The 17546-nt window shown below is 51.8% G+C and overlaps 1 protein-coding gene across 2 annotated transcripts in view; it reads right to left on the reverse strand.

Annotated features, from left to right (window-relative positions):
- Positions 1-17546, reverse strand: part of sptbn1 (spectrin, beta, non-erythrocytic 1) — a 51402-nt gene that overhangs the window by 3022 nt on the left and 30834 nt on the right. For both annotated transcript variants that reach the window (XM_077581590.1, XM_077581591.1), the window contains 23 exons: positions 16706-17124; positions 15742-15879; positions 15501-15621; positions 15198-15413; positions 14077-14496; positions 13168-13370; positions 12974-13064; positions 12740-12886; positions 12318-12581; positions 10021-10245; positions 9782-9871; positions 9433-9711; positions 9124-9254; positions 8814-9018; positions 8114-8488; positions 7385-7471; positions 5270-5427; positions 4538-4676; positions 4348-4432; positions 4073-4269; positions 3882-3973; positions 3651-3705; positions 174-388 (listed from right to left, as the gene is read on the reverse strand). In XM_077581590.1, coding sequence (XP_077437716.1) covers positions 174-388; positions 3651-3705; positions 3882-3973; positions 4073-4269; positions 4348-4432; positions 4538-4676; positions 5270-5427; positions 7385-7471; positions 8114-8488; positions 8814-9018; positions 9124-9254; positions 9433-9711; positions 9782-9871; positions 10021-10245; positions 12318-12581; positions 12740-12886; positions 12974-13064; positions 13168-13370; positions 14077-14496; positions 15198-15413; positions 15501-15621; positions 15742-15879; positions 16706-17124 — 4352 coding nt within the window. The remainder of the gene's footprint in view (positions 1-173; positions 389-3650; positions 3706-3881; positions 3974-4072; positions 4270-4347; positions 4433-4537; positions 4677-5269; positions 5428-7384; positions 7472-8113; positions 8489-8813; positions 9019-9123; positions 9255-9432; positions 9712-9781; positions 9872-10020; positions 10246-12317; positions 12582-12739; positions 12887-12973; positions 13065-13167; positions 13371-14076; positions 14497-15197; positions 15414-15500; positions 15622-15741; positions 15880-16705; positions 17125-17546) is intronic.

Here is a 17546-nt window from a genome sequence, read left to right on the forward strand (position 1 = left end):
CAATCAATTTGAAGTTAACGGATTTCAATCATAAAAAAAGGTTCGGGTGCTAATTGGCTGCATTTTTGCAGACTACAAAGCGTCCGTCCGTCTTGTATGGTATCGTCCGTCTGCCCGCGTTGCTAATCCACCAAAGTGACGCTAGCTCGGGAAAGCCGCCGCGGACGTGTTACCTGCTGGACGCTTTCTTGTTGTGCCCCTCCCACTCGTGCTTGCGGTGCAGGAAGGCCTCCATCTGCGAGCTGGCCGCCGAGGGCGCCTCCTGCTGGCTCTTGACGGGCAGCGTGGCCGCCTGCTGGCCGGCTTTGGTTTTGCGGGCGCCCCCCGGGGAGCCGGTGGGGCTGGGCTCCGACACGCCGTTCACCGTTTCGCCAACGCCGCCGTCCTCCTGGAAACAACGCGACACCGTCAGGCCACACGTCCGCACCCGCAGGTGATGATGATGATGATGAAGATGATTCAGAGCAAGATTAGAATGATTGTCTTGTTTTTGGGGGGGATTAAGAGCACGGCACAATCACAGCGTTGCCGTGGCGACGCAGCAAACAGCAAACAGCAAACAGCAAAGATCCAGAAGGTCCACCTTCCACCAACGCAGCGGCCGTCGTCATCAAAGCAATTGTGAGTCGGGGGGGGACGGACGGACGGGGGGGGCATAATCCAGGATTAGTCCAGTTAATCTAGAGTCAGTCCTGGTTTGTTCACGGTCTAGTTCTTATTTATTACTGAAACCATTGAAATGTAGTCCGAATTGTTCCAGTCCAGTCTTTGTCCAGTTGTAGTCTTTGTTTAGTTCTGTTTAATCCTGGTTGAGTTCTGCTCCATTTACGGTTAATGATGGGATTAATCTGTATTTATTTATGCTTGAATCCAGGTTGATTAATTGTTATGTAATGGATTAACTCTAGTTCAGTACTGGTCCAATCATGGCAAAGTACAAAATGAATCCAGGTTTGGACAAAATGTCTGCCATTCGAGTTCATTCCAGGTTGAGTCCTGATCCGTTTACATTTCATCCCTGAATGAATCCTGAATGTTTTTTACTGGGTCAGTACTGATTCAAGACTGCTTTAATCAAGGATTAGTCCAGTCCTGTTTTAGTTTTGTTCCTGTTGCATCCTGGCTGAGTTCTGCTCCGTTTATGGTTCATGACAGGACTCATTTTGTCTCGGTTTTGCTGCCGCGTTTTGGTGGCGAAGTCGGAAAGCGTCGCAGTTGTTGAAGAAGCTCATGCAGTCACGACATGCAAGGCGGGAAAAAACTGCGCAAACAATCAAAACCCACTCAAGCGCAATTGCTTGCAAGCGGATGGCACACCACGCCCACGCCACACCCGTGGCCACGCCCACGCCACGCCCGTGGCCACGCCCACGCCAAGCCCAGGCCAATCCACTCGTCGGTTGGTTTGTTACCGCGCTAAGGTCTCGCTGGGCCGGCCGAGGGGGGACCAATCCTGCTTGGAGCTGGGGCGGGAAAACCAGCCGCTCGCAACGAGTCAAGCGGTCGCCGCCGGCGGTGGCGCTCCGTTGCCGGCACCGCGGCACGGCGGCTCCAGCTTCCCACTCAGTCACAACGTCAACGCTGGCCTGGCTGTGTCGCTCCACAGGACTGACCGGCGACCAATCCGACCGTTAACGGGAATGGGCGGCTAATGTTTATTATTAACTTGTGTTTATTACTAGCATGGCTTTACCAGCTAACTCACGTTTATCATCAAAGAATATTGATTACTCACTAATGATTATAACTAACTAATGTTAGCTAATGATTACTAATTGAGAGGTTTTATTAACTAAGGGTTTTCATAAGCTAACATTTAGGACTCATCAAGTGTATGATTGAAAAAAGAAAGTTTGCTGATTGAAATGATGAAATTCTTCAAGTGGTTTCAGTGTTTGTTTTCCGTTTTGGCGGCGGCGGCGGCGGCGGCGGCGGCGCTCAACTTGTGCGCCGAGTGAGCAAACGCAGAGTCGAGCATTTGGAGGCGGGAAAAAACGACAATTTTCACTCCAAGAAGAACTTTTCAAAAGTGCAAATATGTTGCGTTTACTTTTTGGTTTTTAAATGAATGAAGACGTGACGATGACGATGATGACACAAAAAGACGAAGACGACGAGCGTCGCTATTGGACCAAAAGCGTCCTTCAAAATCTGCTTTCAAATATGAAAAATCGAACATTTCATTTCGTTTTTGTTTCTACAAAATGTGTTGAGTAAAACTCTTTTGTTGATTTGGAAAGTTGGACAGAAATAAGAAAAAAAGTCAAATGTGGTCCAAGTCCAATCAATCTGAACGACACATTTGAGGCAAACTTTTTTTTTCACGTGTCGATTGCTGAGCTAAACGCGCGCGCACGCACACACATCAACATGAGATGAACACGTGACGCACACGCACGACACACAGCCAGACATGAAGTGGGAGGCGACGTCGTCGTCGTCGTGACACTTGACATGTTTTATTGCGTTGGTTCGAGGACGTGACGCGTTCACAAGCGCAAACGCACACAAAACAATCACGACAACATTTCAAATGAGGACAACAAAAATCAACAGCAATGGAGTGACGATGATGATGATGATGATGATGACGAAGACAATTTTGCAATCTAAAATGCGAAATATTCTTCATTTGGACTTTTATTGAGGTTTGCGCGACGCATTTTGTGAATTTGCAAGTTTCAATTTGTGTGGATGAGTTTGTAGAGGACAACGTAAAGGACGAGGAAGGACATTAAGATGCGAGTGGACAGGAGCACGGGGGGGTCGGGCTGGGACTGGGGGGGGGCAAAGAAGAAAGAAAAAGCAAAACAAATGAGGGGGGGCCGAATAGATGTCCATTTGTGTGCGTGTCGTCAAATAATCATAAATGCAATTATTGTTGCGCCTTCAGCTTGACTTTCTGCACTTTGTTGCCGTCCATCAAATGACGAATCTTCAAGAAAGTGTTTCGAAATTTGCGTCCAAATGAACGTCACGTTTGTTCATGTTGATCTCAGATTTTGGAATTCTTCCATTTGGCTTGACGTCCAAAATCAAAGGCGCGTTTGTCGTTTTTGTTTTCGCCTCCCGTAAAATGCTTCAAGTATGTTTCGAGTCTTCGGAGGTTGCCGGAAAGTGAAAGAAAAATGTCGGATGTTTTTTGGGGTTCGGGAGAAGTCAAAAGACAAAAAAGCCTTCAAGTCTTGCCAGCTGCTTTTGTTGCCGCGGTTACGCACGTTTGCTCCAAACGCGTTCCAAAAGCGGCCTCAACGCGACACGACGGACGAGCGCACAAAATGTCTTCCGTTTGTCAAATCATCTTTAGGACGTCCAATCACGTGTCGGCAGAAGCGACGGACTGACGGAAGTCCAGCTTTTCATTTTCATTCCATTTCGTCACTTCCTTCATTTATGTCATTGCTCGCCCCTCCCTCCTTTTTTTTTTTTTAATCATTTCAACTTCCTCCTCAGATTGGATGATTTTGGAATTGTGGCTTTCGGTGCCTGTTTATCGTTTATCGTATATTTATTTTGCATAAACAATTGCCAAGGTAATGCAATGTCATGTATGGAATGTGTGTGCGTTGCTATTGCAGCGGCGCGTGTGTGCGCGCGTGCAGGTTCCGAATGTTGCAGCATTGCTGGTAGGCGGGCGAGCGGTAACTAACCCTGGCGGAGTCCGGCTCGCTGCTCGGCCCGTTCGGACTTGCCGCGTCGCCCTCCCTGGAAACAACACACACACACGCAAGCACACACACAAACGCGCACACGTCAACAACATGACAACTTTGAGGTCAGAAGAAGAAAAAGTCTCTTTTTCTGCTGATACGAAGAATTGTAAATGTTGCGAATGTTTTGTGGCTTGTGACGGCGATGACGTCCAGGCGTGTTGCGCTCACCTTTGTTGCGCGGCGGCCGTCGCCTCGTCCGCCGGCGGCTGCTTCTTCCTCTCTTCCTCTTCTTGCCTTCTTCTCACTTCCAGTAATTCCATCTGAAAGCGCGCACGCACGCACGCACGCGCGCGTTAGGACGGCCGCAGCCATTTTTCTTGACGTCGTCGCCATGTTGCGTGCGTGCGTGCGCGCCTGACCGTGGTCAACCTTTCCAGGGCGGCAAAGCGCTCCTCCCAGGTGGCGGCGGACTTCTCGAAGGCCTCGTGCCTCTTGATGAGCTTCTCCACGTCGTCCACGCTTTGCCCCATCACGCGGCTGGACAGGTACGACTCCTGGCCCAGCAGCCAAGCCTCGGCCACGCCCGCGTCACGAGAGAACTGGTGCACCTCCAGCACTGGCAAACGGACAACGGCGTCAACGGCGTCAACAGCGCCAACAGCGCCAACAGCGCCAACGGCGGGCGAGGCCTCACCCAGTCGCAGCCACTCCCAGCGATCCTCCCACTTGTCAATCATCTCTTTCCGCTTGTCCGTCAACTGCAGCAACTTTTCTTTGATCTGAAAAAAAAAACCCGCGCGTCAACGGCACGTTCACAAGTTTGATCGCAAAGCAAACGGCGCCGTTTGGATGTTGGTGCTGCGATGGCGCCCGCCCGCCCGCACCTCGTCGGAGGCGTAGTGCTTCCTGGCCAGCAGCGATTTTCCCAACTCGATGCAGGCGGTGAAGCTGTCGTTGCGAGCGTCGATCTCCGCTTTGATGCCCTGATGGTTGTTCATCAGCAGCTCCACCGACGACACGTCGCTGCACAACAACAACATGCGCGTTACTATGACAACCACACCAAAAACAACAACACAAAAAGCCATCAAATATTGTTAAATACAATTATTCCATTGATTATTTGGATAAAAAAAGATTTTCCCTTTTAAACCATGAAATGTGCATGTGAGCTGCAGGTCTGATTTTTGTCCACTTGGGGTCAGCACGTTTCATGTTCCGCATTCTACTATCTGTGACTTTGATTGTGTGTGGCCTTAAAAAGGCAGGACCAGACCTGGTGAGTGACATGGGTGGCAGCCAATGCGTGTCGAGCAGCTGGCTGTTTACTGCTTCCACTTTTTTGTAATCTAATTATTGGAGGAATTGAAAGAACTGCCCCAGTTGAAGACGTTTTCTTTCTCTTGGACGGCTTCTGACTTTGCCAGGCAGGATTTGGAAAAAACGAAACAAAAAACGATTTCCACTTGCTCAAAATAGTACAAAATGGTACCGAAGCAACTTTTGACATTGACTTAAGCACAGGAGTTGCCGAATCCTCAAAGTATCTTTTGACACAAGAATCTTGACTTGACTAACAAAGTGCAAAATGTGCGTGCGTGCGCGCGCGCTCGTACCGCGGCTTCTCCTGCGCCTCGATGAGTCGGATGACGTCGTCCATCCACAGCATGAGGTCTCGCACCAGACTGAAGAAGCGGAACTTGTCTCCCGTGTCGGCCAGCTTCCCTCGGCGACCCTCGGCCGCCTCCAGAAGGTTCTTCCACGCCTCCAGAACCTGAACGGCGCACACGCACACGCACAAGTTGCATTCAGAAACGGCAAATGTTGAACTTCATGGGAAGGCGGGACGTTGACGTCACGTCCTGTCAACAAGCGTCAATCAAAGAAGTGCACAACATCGTGTCGCCGGCGACACGAAAACCAAGTTGGATAGAAAACGATGATGACGGCAATTGATAGAATTGTATTTTGTTGTTTTTATCTGCCGTACGTCTTTGTTGATGTTTGCGTTATGATGATGAAGGCCAGTCAGCTGACATTCGCACTAAAAATCCAGTTTGGCGTCGTGGATGATTTGATGGCGCCGATCACGTGACAAAACCAAAAGCATGCGCACACAACGCCAGGCCACGCGCGTTTACGCTAGCAAATGCGGCCTCTCGTATCGTGACGCATTTTCCAGGATTTCATGGAAGCCGAAACCTTCTCAACCAAATCGTTTCCCTTCGCAAAGCGCAAACAAAATGGAGGCGCTGCGAGCGCGACGTCCCGCCGGCAAGACGCTTGCCAACGAGCCTGACAAATGTCAGCTGCTCTCGAAGGCCCCGCCCACGACGCCATGTGGCAAACGGGACGCCGCCTCATCCAAAAGCCGATGCGCTTGCACAACCCAGTGGACGCAATCCAGCGCAACGTTGTCATCGCGCAAGGAAACAACAAAGACAACAAGTTTGACTTGGAACAACTTTGAGTTTTCTCTCTTTTTTTTTGGGAATGTTTTGCGCCACTCAAGAGCACCAAAGAGACTTTTGTATTTTTCAACTTATCTTAGCTGCCCTCTTGCATGCTCTGATTGTTTGCACTCTTCTGCTTTCGCTCCCCGGCCGACGTGCACTCGGGGCCGACAATGAGGCGCTCTAAAGTGGCCACACCGTGTGTGTGTGTGTGTGTGAGGGGCGACTCATCACGTAGCGACTCAACAATCCGCAAAAGTGAAATCCTGAAAGAAAAACCTTCATGATGTCGCTCCACAATGAATGAGCTTCAAACATAAAAAACGGATTGAAAAACTCTCGATTTCAACACTAACTTCTTGTTGTCACACTTACAGTATGTACGAACATAGCACGTACTTAGTACTACAGTACATAAGTACGGCAGACAAAAGAAAAAAACGCATTAACGTCACATAATGTGGTAAGTTTTGCATTTTCACGATCAAGTTCATGTCAGAGCAAAACGAAACATTTTTGTCGGGTTCAGGCGAGTGCTGAAGACAAAGTTGTGTCTTCTCAATCAAAGTTGCTAGCGACAGAGCAAAGCAACAAAATCATAATAACAATAAAAGATTGAAGATGAAAAAAGACCCAAATGGACCTACGCCGGTTCTGCCAATCATCTGAAGCGCAAGAAATGTCTTCGTTTTGGCCAAAATGGAAGCCAAAATTGTTAAAAGCATGAAACTTACCAAGTTCTAACATCCGAAATAAATGCGAACTTTATCATGTTAAAATGTGAAATTCATTTCCTCATAATGTGATCCCGCTTTAGAAGATGAGCGTGAACTTGTTGTGCAATTTGTGTTATGAAGCGCGAGCGTCCAAACAAATCTCCGCTTGTTTGGGTCACAAAAGCGTCAGCAGATTTGCAAAGGTTTGCTTTGACCTCCCGGGGAGGAAAACAGAAATTGAAAAGAAGGCCAGCAAGCGGAAGCGCAACGCCGACTAAAATGCGCCATTTTAGTCCGAGCGTAAACGTCAAGCGTTTGTTTTTTGTGTTTCTGGAGGCGGCGGCGCAGGCACGCTGATGCAAAAAAGGCAACGTTGCGGCTCGTCTCACCTCTCCCTTTCGCTTCTGCGGGACACGAAGGAAAGGAAGGGCGACAAAACAAACGCAATACAGCCAACAATGGTCATCATCATCATTTCCTCGGTGGACGCCACCATTTTCTTTTCTTTTTTTGGGGCGACTCGCGATCGCCGTGCGTGCGTGCGACGTTTGTCGGGGCTGACCTCGCCTTCCCGCTTCTGGATGTCGTCCGCTTTATCTCCGGCGTACGCCGACTGCAGACGCACGGCGTCCTCCTGAAGCTGACGCACCTGCGACGGATTTCCAAAATGAAGAAATACGTCACACAAAGTCCCACAATTTTCCTTATGCAGAATGAGGACATTGTAACGGCAAAAGAGGTTTTAAATGACTTGATGAGATGCGGGAGAACAATTTGAATTCAATTGATCTCTTTCTGTGGAAAGAAAAAAAGGACTGTGCAGATAATACTGTTAAAAATGTTATCCCATATTTACTCTCATAGTATTGCAAAGCATTTATTCAGCTTGTTTGAATCATGTGGCGGCTGAAATACTTCAACTGTTGAACTTTGACTGTTGCGCCAAAATATTATTATCTGCACGATGACTGTGATATCCGTGATGGTTGCTGCTGTGTGTTCCCGAAACCTTTAGCGCAGCAACAGCTATGTGACTAGCCAATAAAAGGAGAGGGCGGAGCGTGTAAGAGATTGTAATCTATGCACATCTCTGTCCGTTCTCCTCGCGAGTAAAAAAGTCTCTTGCTTCCTTCCTTGCCTGTTGTTTATGAAATGTTCTTTGTTGACTGCATCTGACAAATACGCGGACTTTTTTCATTACCTTTCACACTTTAGATATGATGTTTACTTGCTATCCTAATATTTGTGTGTGTGTGTGAAGCGCAAAAGCGAATTTGCCGCCTTTTGCCACCTGCGTGCCGAGCGCTTGGATGTCGTGCTCGAAGGCGGTGTGCATCCTCTGCAGCGTCTCCACCGTGTTCTGGTCTCGGCCCAGCTCCTCGGGCAGCTTCTTGTGTTTGTCCAGCACGCGCGCCAGGATCTCCTTGGCGTCGTGGTAGAACTTGTGCAGCTCGAAGGAGGCGGCCAGGATCTGCGTGCGCGTGTCGATCAGCTCCAGCAGGTCGGCCCAGGCCTCGTTCAGGCCGTCCTTCCACTCGGCCACCGTGGCCGCGTCGCCGTGGCCCGCGTTGATCAGCTCGTCCGCCAGACGGTTGACGCCGTCCACGCGCTCCTGCCCGATGTTGCCCGTGTCGCGGGCGAACTCCCGGAAGCGCTCCTGCAGCATCTGGAAGCGACAACGGCGGCGGCTCACGTCTGCTCAACGCCGGCTTTCTGATGCTGCCATGCGGTGGCAAAGCGCCAACAGATGGCAGCACTGCAGCGTTTTACAAGGTGGAATGGCGGCCCTCGGCAACCGCAAAAAGTGTACGTCAAATAACACCGGGGAGTAATATTCAAAATAGAACGTATTCATACGTTTTTGGGAGCAAATGAGTTCAACAGGAAAAAAAGAAGCTATTTGAGCTTGTTACGTCAAATTTCATGGAGGAAAAGTTGCATCTGTTTACTTTCAAGACGCAAAATTGTCTTGTGTTGAGTTTGCGACTCACCGTGACGTGCTCGTAGTCTTGGCCCAGCTCGTGCGAGCCCGCCACCACTTCCCTCTCGGCGATCCACTGCTCCAAGTCGTCCACTTCCCGGTTGAGCTGGAAGAGGCGGAAGCGCTCGTCCAGCTTCCCTCGCCGCTCCTCCGACAGATCCTTCAGGCCGGCGTACAGCTTGTCCACCTGCGACTGCCGCATGCCGATGCGCTCGCTGCGGAGGCGGGGCCGACAGGCGTCAGCCGGCGCCGACAGGCGTCAGCCGGCGTCAGCTGGCGTCAGCCGGCGGCACGCTGCCGGCAACGGCGGGGAGCCCTACCTGTCGGGGTGCTCGGCCGCCACCAGGCCTCGGCTGGTGGCGGACAGCTGGTGGACGGTGTCGGCGTAATCCTCCACCGCCTGCTCCAGGATCTGATGCTTCTTCAACATGGCCACCGAACTCTGCTCGTCCTGGAAAACAACAAATATTCATAGCGCTGACCTGTCTTGCTGTTTTTTTTCTTTTTCGTGACGCTGCTGATGTTTCTTTTAAACGTGTAAATGAACTAAGCTTAGCTAAGAGCTGTCACGCTAACATTAGCAAAAGGCTAAGCGGCGCCGCCGGGATCCGAGCGAGCGAGCGACCGACCTTGGCCTTCTCCTCGGACATCATGTAGAGCTCCTGCTCGCTCATCCAGGCCTCGGCCTCGGCGGCGTCAAAGTAGTACTGCTGCGCCTCGTGGGCCTCGCTGAGGCGCGCGTGCCGCTTCTCCGTCTCCTGCCGGATCTGCTCCCACAGCGAGCGCAGCCCGGCCAGCCGCTGGCCGATCAGCTCTCCCGTGGGACGCTCCTGCCGCAGGATGTGCTGGCTGCGCTCAAAGATGTCGTCGTAGCGCGGCTGGTGGCCCTGGATCTCCTTCTGCAGGGTCTGGGGGGGGCAAAGGGCATTGCGGTTCCCTCCGCGCGACACACCAGACCAGAGCGGGCCAGAATCCTACCTGGTTCTTCTTGATGAGGAGCTGCACCGTCTGCAGGTTGTGGCCGTGGTCCGTGGATGTGGCCGAGGGCATCCGCTCCTCCACCCACAGCTGCAAAACACCAGGAGGCGGTGAGGAGGAGGACCAGGGGAAGGAATAGGGGAAGAAGAAAGAGGAGGAGCCATGAAGAGAACAAATCGGAGTTAGGGGAGGAGGAAATCCCAATGAGGAGGAAGTCGAACAAGGACAAGCGTGCGTACGATCTCGTCCTCGACGTCCCGGTTGAACTGGTGGATCTCGCGGGAGGCCATCAGGTTGTCCCGCCGACTTTGGAGCGGCGCCCGCAGAGCGCCAAACTTGCTCTCCACGCTCCTGCGCTGGCCGTCCACCTCGTCCGAGCCTTTGCCCTCCCGACTCAGCGCCTGCGACTGACTCTGCAGCTCATCCACCTCCTTCTGGCGCACCTCCACCTGGCTCTCCAGCATCTGCGCGCGCGCACACACAAAATGTCACAGGTGTCCAATCCGGGAAGTCCAAACCCTGACACGGTTTGTCTTTAGCCGCAAGTGCTTCTACTCAAGCGGCAGGTCAACAAGTAGAAGACGTGTGGCAGAGTTTTGGTTTTCTGGACCTCCAAAATTGCCGAAAAGCCTTGATATTTAACTAACCCTAACCCTAACCCTATTTGGTGTGTGCGTGTTGTGCCAATAACGACCCGTTGCGCATAAGCGGTACGCAGGAAAGCGAGTTGACGATGCAAATGTGCTGTGAGGAAACGTGACATTTGGTCCTTCATCTTGCCGGAAGAACATCGACGCAAGTTCGCAGGAAAGGTCCAAATGTTGGTCTGCTGTCGCTCCAGTTTGCCAAAAAGAAGAAATGAATTCCACCAAGTTGGCCAAACGGCATTCAGACGGTTGCATCGGAATTATTTTCAAAATCTTTCAATTGCAAACATTGAGCAAGCAAATAAGAACCTACAAGGACACATTCTTTCAAATTGGATTCCGTTCAGAGAGCAGAATTGACACCTTCGTTTAGATTTAATTGACGTCATTTACGACAACTTTTATGAGGCTAGTGGCAGTTGCATTGTGGGTCGGCGCCATCCATACGCGAATGGCCGAGTCCTTAACGTGAACCGACGCATGACGACGACGCATGCCGACCGTGTCCTAAGATGGCCGACCAATGACGACGCATGCCGACTCTGTCCTAAGATGGCCGACCAATGACGACGCATGCCGACTCTGTCCTATGATGGCCGACGCATGACGACGACGCATGCCAACCGTGTCCTAAGATGGCCGACCAATGACGACGCATGCCGACTCTGTCCTAAGATGGCCGACGCATGACGACGACGCATGCCGACCGTGTCCTAAGATGGCCGACCAATGACGACGTGACGTATGCCAACTCTGTCCTAAGATGGCCGACGCATGACGACGACGCATGCCGACCGTGTCCTAAGATGGCCGACCAATGACGACGTGACGTATGCCGACTCTGTCCTAAGATGGCCGACGCATGACGACGACGCATGCCGACTGTCCTAAGATGGCCGACCAATGACGACGCATGCCGACTCTGTCCTAAGATGGCCGACCAATGACGACGCATGCCGACTCTGTCCTAAGATGGCCGACCAATGACGACGTGACGTATGCCGACTCTGTCCTAAGATGGCCGACGCATGACGACGACGCATGCCGACTGTCCTAAGATGGCCGACCAATGACGACGCGACGTATGCCGACTCTGTCCTAAGATGGCCGACGCATGACGACGACGCATGCCGACTGTCCTAAGATGGCCGACCAATGACGACGTGACGTATGCCGACTCTGTCCTAAGATGGCCGACGCATGACGACGACGCATGCCGACCGTGTCCTAAGATGGCCGACCAATGACGACGTGACGTATGCCGACTCTGTCCTAAGATGGCCGACGCATGACGACGACGCATGCCGACTGTCCTAAGATGGCCGACCAATGACGACGCATGCCGACTCTGTCCTAAGATGGCCGACCAATGACGACGCATGCCGACTCTGTCCTAAGATGGCCGACCAATGACGACGTGACGTATGCCGACTCTGTCCTAAGATGGCCGACCAATGACGACGTGACGTATGCCGACTCTGTCCTAAGATGGCCGACGCATGACGACGACGCATGCCGACTGTCCTAAGATGGCCGACCAATGACGACGCATGCCGACCGTGTCCTAAGATGGCCGACCAATGACGACGCATGCCGACTCTGTCCTAAGATGGCCGACCAATGACGACGCATGCCGACTCTGTCCTAAGATGGCCGACCAATGACGACGCATGCCGACTCTGTCCTAAGATGGCCGACGCATGACGACGACGCATGCCGACTGTCCTAAGATGGCCGACCAATGACGACGCATGCCGACCGTGTCCTAAGATGGCCGACCAATGACGACGCATGCCGACTCTGTCCTAAGATGGCCTCCGCATGCCGCCTCCGCCTCGCGCCATCTGCTGCTCTTATAGATATGGACGTGGCGCGTTTTTTTTGCCGACCTGCTGCTTCTTGAGCAGGATGTTGACGGAGGTGAGGTCTTTGCCGTAGTCGTCGGACTGCATCTGCCCGTCCAGGCCCGCCAGCCACTTGTCCAGGTCGGCGCAACTCTGCGTGAACAGTTCGGCCTTGTTGGCGTCAAACAGACATTTGGCTTTGGTCTGCGTGCTGGACTCGAGCTCCTCCCACATCTTCTTCAGCGACGCCAGCTTCTCGCGCACCATGGCCTCCGTCTCGGGCTTCTCCGCCATCAGCGCTTCGCCGTCCTGACGCCACAACAAGCTTTCGTTAACAAAATCGGACCTTCTTCATTTTGGTGAAATGTGTTTTTCAAGTGATTGGGTCGGATTCGGCGATGGGCTTTTTTTCCCTTCATCTCCAGTTGATTGTGTTTGCGTGTCATTTTTGCGCGTGACCTTCTGACCTTCTGGATCTTGTCCAGCCATTCCTTGTTGGACTGCAGCTCGGCCATGAAGGCCTGATGCTTGAGCCACTTGCTGTGCAGGTTGCGTGCCTCGTCGTACGTCATGTCCTGCGCCGTCAGCATCTTCTCGTTGATCCACAAGGTCAACTTTGGAGGAAGCGCAAGACAATCAGCCGACCCACCAGAACCAAAAGCAAAAGCAAAACCACAACCACAAGGCGGCCACTTGCTGACCTCCTGGCAGTCCTGCAGGAACTTCTGCAGGTCTCGGTTGTCCTTCAGCCTCATGAGGAGCTCGCTGGCCGCCGCTCGGTTCTTCTTGTGCCTGACGGAAAACATTCACGCAAAAACCTTCTTCACAAGATGGCTTCCAACTCACATTTTCACGGCTTTTTTTTTTCCCCAGCAAGAAGGCGTGTCGCTCGCACCTTTGGTGTATGGAGTCCACCTTGTCCTGGATGCGCTCGGTGTTGATGTTGCCGTCGGCGACCAGCCGCCGCCCCGTGTCCACCACGCCGCTGATCTTCTCCTCGTTGGCGTCCATGGTGGTCATGAAGTCCTCCTGCTTCTTGATGGCCGCCTCGGCGCCCTCCAAGGTGGTCGGCATCTCCGTGTGCGCCAACACGTACTCCTGACACGCACGCGCACGTTCATCACATGAACCGCGGCATCAACGCAAGCCGCAGCATCCATTTGGAATTTAAAAAACAAACATTTTATGAGCAAAAGATGTTTGGAAACATTTGATCCTTGTCACAAGCGGTAACGTTTTTGTAACTTAAGAAGAAAAAAAGAGGCTTTTTTTTTTTTTAATCAGTTGAAATGGATTTTAAATCCATTTCCGACGTATCCTTCCATCTCTAATTGCCACTAAAATGCGTAGAAAGAAAATAATCACAACACAATCGTAAAATGTGATTCGGTTTAAAATCTTCTTAGTAAGTCGCAGTGTCCCATCACTGGTGAGCTCTTTTTCAAACAGACGCTGATGCTGTCCTTGGGGCTAACAAGTACCCACTGCCACAATTTGGCATATTGGTTAATAGATGAAAAAGGCATGCGGATGTTTATCTTTTGTCCGTTGGGCCGAACTTGACTTTTTTCAAATCACGCTCAACGGTCACACGGGAAATCGGCCCATGCCTACTCAGGTGTTGCTAACATGGCGGCATACGGTCAAAATAGGTTTTGTGTTTAAAAAACGGTTCATTTCAAAACAACGTCCCAAAAATGGTGAGCATCATAATCGAGATCTGCAGGTGTCGCCATCTAGTCAGTTGGACCGTCAGCTTTTGCTAGCGCTTTTGCTAGCGCTTTTGCTAGCGCCGGCGGCTCACCTGGTTGTTGAGGAAGGCCTCGGCCTGCTTGGCGTCCCTGACCAAGAGCTGGTAGGAGTGCGACTGCGACAGCAGGTTGCGGCGGTTCTCCCACATCTTGTGCAGCTCGTTCCAACCCGTGTCCAGCGCCTGCAGCCGCTGGCGCAGGAACATGTACTGCGCGTCCGTCTGGCCGCGCGTCACCATCTCGCCCATGTCGCGCATCTTCTGGTAGTCCTCCTCGTAGTTGCGGATCTCGTTCTTGATGGCCTGGTGCTGACCCAGCAGCTTCTCGGCCTCGGCCAGCGTGTTGGGCATGTCCTCCGAGGCGATGGCGGTCTGCGTGCGCGACAACCACGACTGGAAGTCGTCCAGCTCGCGCAGGAACTGCTGCAGCTTGCTGGCCTCGCCCAAAGACGCCTCGCGGTTCTTCATGGTGTCCTGAACAAAACAGGCGAAGGAAGAAAAGGCACGGCCGCCCTCGTCAAACGCATTCGCACCTTCCGCTTTGCTGGCAAAAACAAAGCTTCGCACATTTCTTGCAAAACATGCAAAGAGCGGATGAATTATGACAAATCAACTGTTGGAGTTTTGATGATCTTATTTGTTGAGCCTTAACGAGTCCCCATCTCACCTCAACGTGACAACTTGAGCACCTTAGTGACGTGACGAGTTGGCTTTCTCGCCGTGCCTACACCCCAAAAATGCTTCCTTTCAACAGATCGCCGGTGCGGCCAATTTAGAGTGCCTCATTGTCAGCCACAAGTGAAACACAGAAGAGTAAAGGGTGGGATTTTTACTCTTTTTTTTGACCAGCCTGTGGACTGGGGCTTTTTAATTTAGAGCGCCTCGTTGATGGGAGTTAGCGCATGGACCGGGGCTTCAGTCTGGTGAGGCTGCTTTAAAGCGCCTCGTTGTTGGCATGCACAACTCACAGAAAAAGATGGAGGCATGAAGAGGGACTTTTGTCTTTTTTTTGGACAGCGAGCGCGTGTCGTGGCGCTTTGGGCGGACGTGAGCCCCTTTCGAGTCACGGCCTCTTTAATGGCGGTTTTTGTTTTCCTTTCCAAGGACTGTGAAATTGTGACTGAAATGTTGGCGAGGGGACGACGTGCGTGCGTGCGTGCGTGGCGAGGACGCACCTTCATCTCCTCCCACACGGCGGTGATCTGGTCCAGGCGACCTTTGATGGCCTGCGACTGCTCGGGATGTTCCGACGAGAGGCGCTCGGCCTCCTTGGCCAGGTCGCCCAGCTTGTCCTCGATGGCGGCCAAGTCTCGTTCCATGCCCGTCAACTTCCTCTGCAGCGCCATGACGCCCGCCAGGTCGTTGCCCAGCTCCTGCGTGGACTCGATCACCTTGGGGGAGGTCACAAATCCAATGAGAAGGCGCGGACGTGTGTGCGGCCGTCGGACGCGTGTGCGGCCGTCGGACGCGAGCGCTACCTTGGTCTTCTCCTTGATCCAGGACTTGGTCTCGTTGCACTCCAGGTGGTAGTTCTGCACTCCCAAGGCCGAGCTCAGACTTTCCTTCTTCTGGTCCACCAAGTCTCGGAACTGACTCCACCTGACAAAGGTGAACGTTGGCCCGCTCTTCAATCTTGACCCGCGTTTGGATTTCACTCTCAAAAGCCAAGATGGCCGCCACGTGGCCCTTTTGTGGCCCAGTTGCAGCTTCTGGTGTTACCTGGTGTTGAGCTTGTCCTGCTGGGACTTGATTTCCGTCTCGCTGGGATGTCCGCTGTGGACGAGTTGCCGGGCAACCTGGTTGACGACGGCAACCCGCGAGGCCTGATTGTTCATCTCGGGTTCCAAACTCTCAAACCTGCGCGGACAAACAAGCCAGCGCCGCAATGAACCGCGCACACGCACACACAAAATGTCCTCCTCGATAATACACCAAAAATGAAATAACGCAAGTCTTTGCGTTGACTTGTCGAGCCAAGAAGCAAACGTTCTTTATGCAAATTAAGCATACAGAAAATAAGAATAAAAACTTGCCAATTTTTGTTTTACTAAATAAAAGTGCTTGCTTGTATTTCTTTCTTGATTGATTGACAAAACTAAGCTTATCATAATAAACCTTCAATACATTATTATTATTATTTATTTTTTTAAATCAACAAATGTCGCATCCGCGGGAATCTTAACCTTCAACACGGCAACGCACTTCGGGAATCGAGTGGTGATTATTTGGTCGTGCGTTGCGTTCCGAAGTCGTCAACATTTTCAACATCCTCGTCGGCCGCAAACTATTTCTTAACAATGAGCCGCTGTCGACGGGCAACACGGGTTGGAATTCCTCCCGTCAATGCAACGCAATTCCGGGACATGCTTCGAGGCTTCGAGGGTTCGAGGCCCACGTCAGCCAATCCTGCATATTTTGATGCATTTTCTCGGCTAAGAGACCAAAAATGGGTCAAAACAAAACGACGTATTTCAAAGTCGAAGAGCGCGAGAAACGTGCGTGAATTTGATTTTTGTTTCAAACGGCAATTTTCTCTCGTCTTGAATTCAAATGAACACTAAATATAGAAAGTGTTCAGGTTTCATAATTGTTTTCTCAAATGTTTTGTGGGTTCGACACGCTTTGCCCAACATCCGCTTTGCGGCCGACGACGCCATCCGCCCCGAGAAGGTTCTGCTCTCACCGGTGCTGGACCACCTCCAGGTCCTCCAGCTTGTCGGGGATGTGCGTCCCGTTGAGCCACTGCTCCTTCTCGTCGATCCACAGCTCGCAGGCGCTGGCCTCGCTCAGCATCTTGTACGAGGCCAGCGCGTCCTGCAGCGCTTGCTTGCGGAGGCGCGCCAGCTCCACCACCTCCTTGTAGCGCTCCTCGATGCCCGCCAGGCGGTTCCGCACCTGCGGCGAGTCGGCCTTCCGGGCCGGCAGCGTGCGCGACTGCTCGTGCAGGGCGTCCATGACGGGCCGGTAGCTGGCGATCTCCTCCGCCACGTCCTTGTGCTTCTTGACCAGCGCTTGCGTGGAGAACTCGTCGTGGCCGACGTCCACGCTGGACACGATGCGGAGCACGTCCAGCATCCACGTGTCCATGTCGTCCGCGTCCGCCTGGAAACAAACGCCAAGCGTCTTTTAGACAAAAATTCGAAGATGAAATATCTCAAATCAAGACGGAAAACCTGCCGTTGCTTCTTACTCACTTGTTTCGAGCATTTTTATTTGATTCCGATTCTTTATGATTCATTTTTGGATTCCAATTTCTCCACTAGTTTCCCCACAATTTCATATTTCACAAGAAATATGCCTGTTCTTCTCGGACCGTCTATTTTATTGCAAACGTGCCCACGAGCAAAAGACATGAATTGATAAGCATATATTCTTAATAAATATCACATGATAAAATGCATTATAATTTCCAATATCCACTCTAAAAACAGTTGGGTCAAAAAGAACCCAACTATGGGTCAAAAATGGATCGATCCTCTACTAAGTCAAGAAATGGGTCAAAATATTGGTCATATCCTTTAATT

This window comes from Vanacampus margaritifer, chromosome 12, assembly GCF_051991255.1.
Source record: "Vanacampus margaritifer isolate UIUO_Vmar chromosome 12, RoL_Vmar_1.0, whole genome shotgun sequence".
Taxonomy (NCBI): domain Eukaryota; kingdom Metazoa; phylum Chordata; class Actinopteri; order Syngnathiformes; family Syngnathidae; genus Vanacampus; species Vanacampus margaritifer.